Source organism: Microcebus murinus, chromosome 1 (genome assembly GCF_040939455.1).
Source record: "Microcebus murinus isolate Inina chromosome 1, M.murinus_Inina_mat1.0, whole genome shotgun sequence".
In the NCBI taxonomy this organism is placed as follows: Eukaryota; Metazoa; Chordata; class Mammalia; order Primates; family Cheirogaleidae; genus Microcebus; species Microcebus murinus.
The window spans coordinates 13247322-13250054 of record NC_134104.1 but is presented as its reverse complement, the minus strand read 5'-3'; the positions used below and the strand labels follow the sequence as shown (position 1 = coordinate 13250054).

The window sequence follows — 2733 nt, the reverse complement described above, 5'->3', positions numbered from 1 at the left end:
AGATGTTATGATCATTAACACAGTGAAAACAGAGAATCAGAGATTAAGGGAGTCAGGGCTAACATTTGGAGAGACAGTGAGATGATACCACGGATCCTATGACCGCAAAGATTCCATTCCAAGATATGGATAGCTGGAGCTCCAAGACTCTGTCAAACACGTGACTTGTTGGACACAGAAATCTTGGGGTATGGGTCTTTAAATCAGCATTATCTTTAGAAGTGTCATTTCAGAAGTAAATGGTCCTCCAAGAGTGATGTTTTAGCAGCAAGAATAACACCTTCTAAAGCAAAATGGTCGGTAGCCACAGTAGCCAGAAGAGGAGCCATAGCCACAGCCATAGCCGGTTCCATAACCACAGCCGTAAAGGGAGCCGTAGCCACAGCCGTAGCCAGAGCCGTAGCCACAGCCATAGCCAGAGCCGTAGCCACAGCCATAGCCAGAGCCATATCTACAGCCATAGCCAGAGCCATAGCCACAGCCATAGCCAGAGCCATAGCCACAGCCATAGCCAGAGCCGTAGCCACAGCCATAGCCAGAGCCGTAGCCACAGCCATAGCCAGAGCCATATCCACAGCCATAGCCAGAGCCATAGCCACAGCCATAGCCAGAGCCGTAGCCACAGCCATAGCCACAGGAGTTGCCGTAGTAGTTGCAACACATGTTGTCAAGAGGAGAGAGAATTCAGGTGGTTTGCAAGAGGATGTTTCTGAAGTATAGATGCCTTCTTCTTCCCTGGAACCTTTATATACCCTCAGTAATTGCCAGAGTATACCATTTATCCCTTGACTTAGCGAACAAATATTTAAACAACTATCATGTGCCAGTCACTGTTGACAATGAATAATTGAGTGCTTAACAGGAGCCAATTATTTTGTTACTCTGGTTTTGTTTAAAGAGCATCATTTCAATGTGCTCTGCCAAAGAATTGTCTCAGTGAAATCATGTGCCTGGAAGTAAGACTGATATCCATTTTGAAAAACCTCTTATTATAAAGCATATGCCTTACATAACAAGGTTTGGGGGAAATATAAGAAAATTTTGAGCATTTTTCTCTCTCCTCTTTCCTAAAATGTCTACCTCTATCCATAGGGAAGGAAATACTCCTGTCTCCTTGCTGAAGTCATGACAAGACTTCTAACCAGGCTTCTTTCTCCCACCCACTCTGCGCTTCCATACCTTCCCCTTGTCCAGCCTCCCTCATATCCCAGAAAACAGATCTACATCTGGTAATCCAAAGCCAGACTACGTGCTGTCTGCAAGTGCTTTTCTTTCTATTTCCTCCTTCCTTCCATATACTAGGCAAACTCAAGCCCTGGAAAGGCAGAGCAGCCCTTTTTTTCTCTCCCATTTTTTATAGTTACGTACACAACTGTCATTGAGGAGACTCTTAAAATGTACCCAGCTTTATTTGGATGAGGAAGCAAAAAACCTCACTTAGACCAGAAACTAAATTATTTTCTCCAATGCAGATTTTATCAGAGTTTTGCACGATGAGCTGTGGTCACATTCCTAGAATTTAAGAAACCAATTTTTTCTTTCTCCTTTCACTAGTGTTCCTTGCACACATTTAGTTCAGAAACTAAAGGAAAGTGGGTGATTTGAGGAGGCTGCCAGTGAAAGACCACCTTCAGCTTCAGCTCCTAATACTTTCATGACACAAAGTAGCACAGAAATGAGTAATATTCCCTTTTTATATATACATTTCACTCTATTCATTCAAAGTTCTCAAAATTACCCATTATCACAAATTCTCCATCTTCTACAAAAAAAAAATGTCATTGTGATTCTGAAATACAATGTGTTCTCTTTCTTCCCAATAATCTTATCACATACCTTTTCAACACAGAAAAAAGGAAAATGAGTATCATTTCTTCTGCCACTAATATTTTTTCTTCTCACCCTCAAGTCTCAGATAAAAAAGTCTCCTATTTATACATAAAAATTCAGAGCTGAAATCACTTCCTACAGGATGCCTTTCTTCACTGCTGCTGTCTGGATTAGGTGATCTCTCCTGTTTGCTCCTATTGCACAGACAAATGGAATAGACTTGTCAGGCTTTGTTGGAACTTTATCATTTACTAATTACAATATATTCTTGAGGAAATAAACTGTACCTTACCCATGAGATGTTCCAAGCAGAGCTAGTGTTTGGTCTACATTTTACATAAGAGAAATTTATAGGTCAGTGGAGGTCAAAGAATTGACCCAATTGAAGCCACTGCTGAAAGGCATGACTGTAGCAAATTATATTGATGCCACACCAAAAATTCTTTATACTGAAGCTTAGAACATAGAAAGAGTTCAGGAAATTATGTTTGTTTGTTTGTTTGTTAGTTTTTGATCTTAAAATTTCTACAACATTCCAAAAATGTCTAGTATGTACAGCTTCTGTCTCTATTTTTTCTATTTTTTTTAATTTACCTTTTTAGTCCCAATAGAACCATGGTCATTCATTGTGCAAGAGGATACCTATGATTAGTGCTTGGATCTGTTATGTATCTGTTATATATATAATATATATTATATATATATCCATATATACGTTACCTCAATTGCAAAATTCCATGAGCAATGCAATTTAGCTCTCTACTTATAAGATACGGAATATCTTCCTAGTATAATAAAAGTGACCTAAAAAAGCAAAGAATTCATGGAGAAAATATGTTTTTCTATGAATTCCAACTTTGCATTCCTATCATTAAAGGATTGCAAAATTTATCCACATCAATC

At 39.0% G+C, this 2733-nt stretch overlaps 1 protein-coding gene across 2 annotated transcripts; it reads right to left on the bottom strand.

The window, feature by feature from the left end:
* Positions 1 to 261: 261 nt before the first annotated feature.
* Positions 262 to 663, bottom strand: KRTAP21-1 (keratin associated protein 21-1). Of its 2 annotated transcripts, XM_076004367.1 has the most exons (2): positions 575 to 663; positions 262 to 436 (listed from the first exon to the last, which is right to left on the bottom strand). In XM_076004367.1, the coding sequence occupies exons 1-2, from the start codon at positions 661 to 663 to the stop codon at positions 262 to 264; spliced, it is 264 nt and encodes an 87-aa protein (XP_075860482.1). The 2 variants fall into 2 exon arrangements, with proteins under 2 accessions (XP_075860482.1, XP_012636308.3); XM_012780854.3 differs by having other exon boundaries at positions 262 to 663.
* Between the last annotated feature and the right edge of the window lie 2070 nt (positions 664 to 2733).

Coding starts and splice junctions, on each gene's coding strand:
- KRTAP21-1 (XM_012780854.3), bottom strand. CDS start 663: ATGTGTTGCAACTACTACGGCAACTCCTGTGGCTATGGCTGTGGCTAC.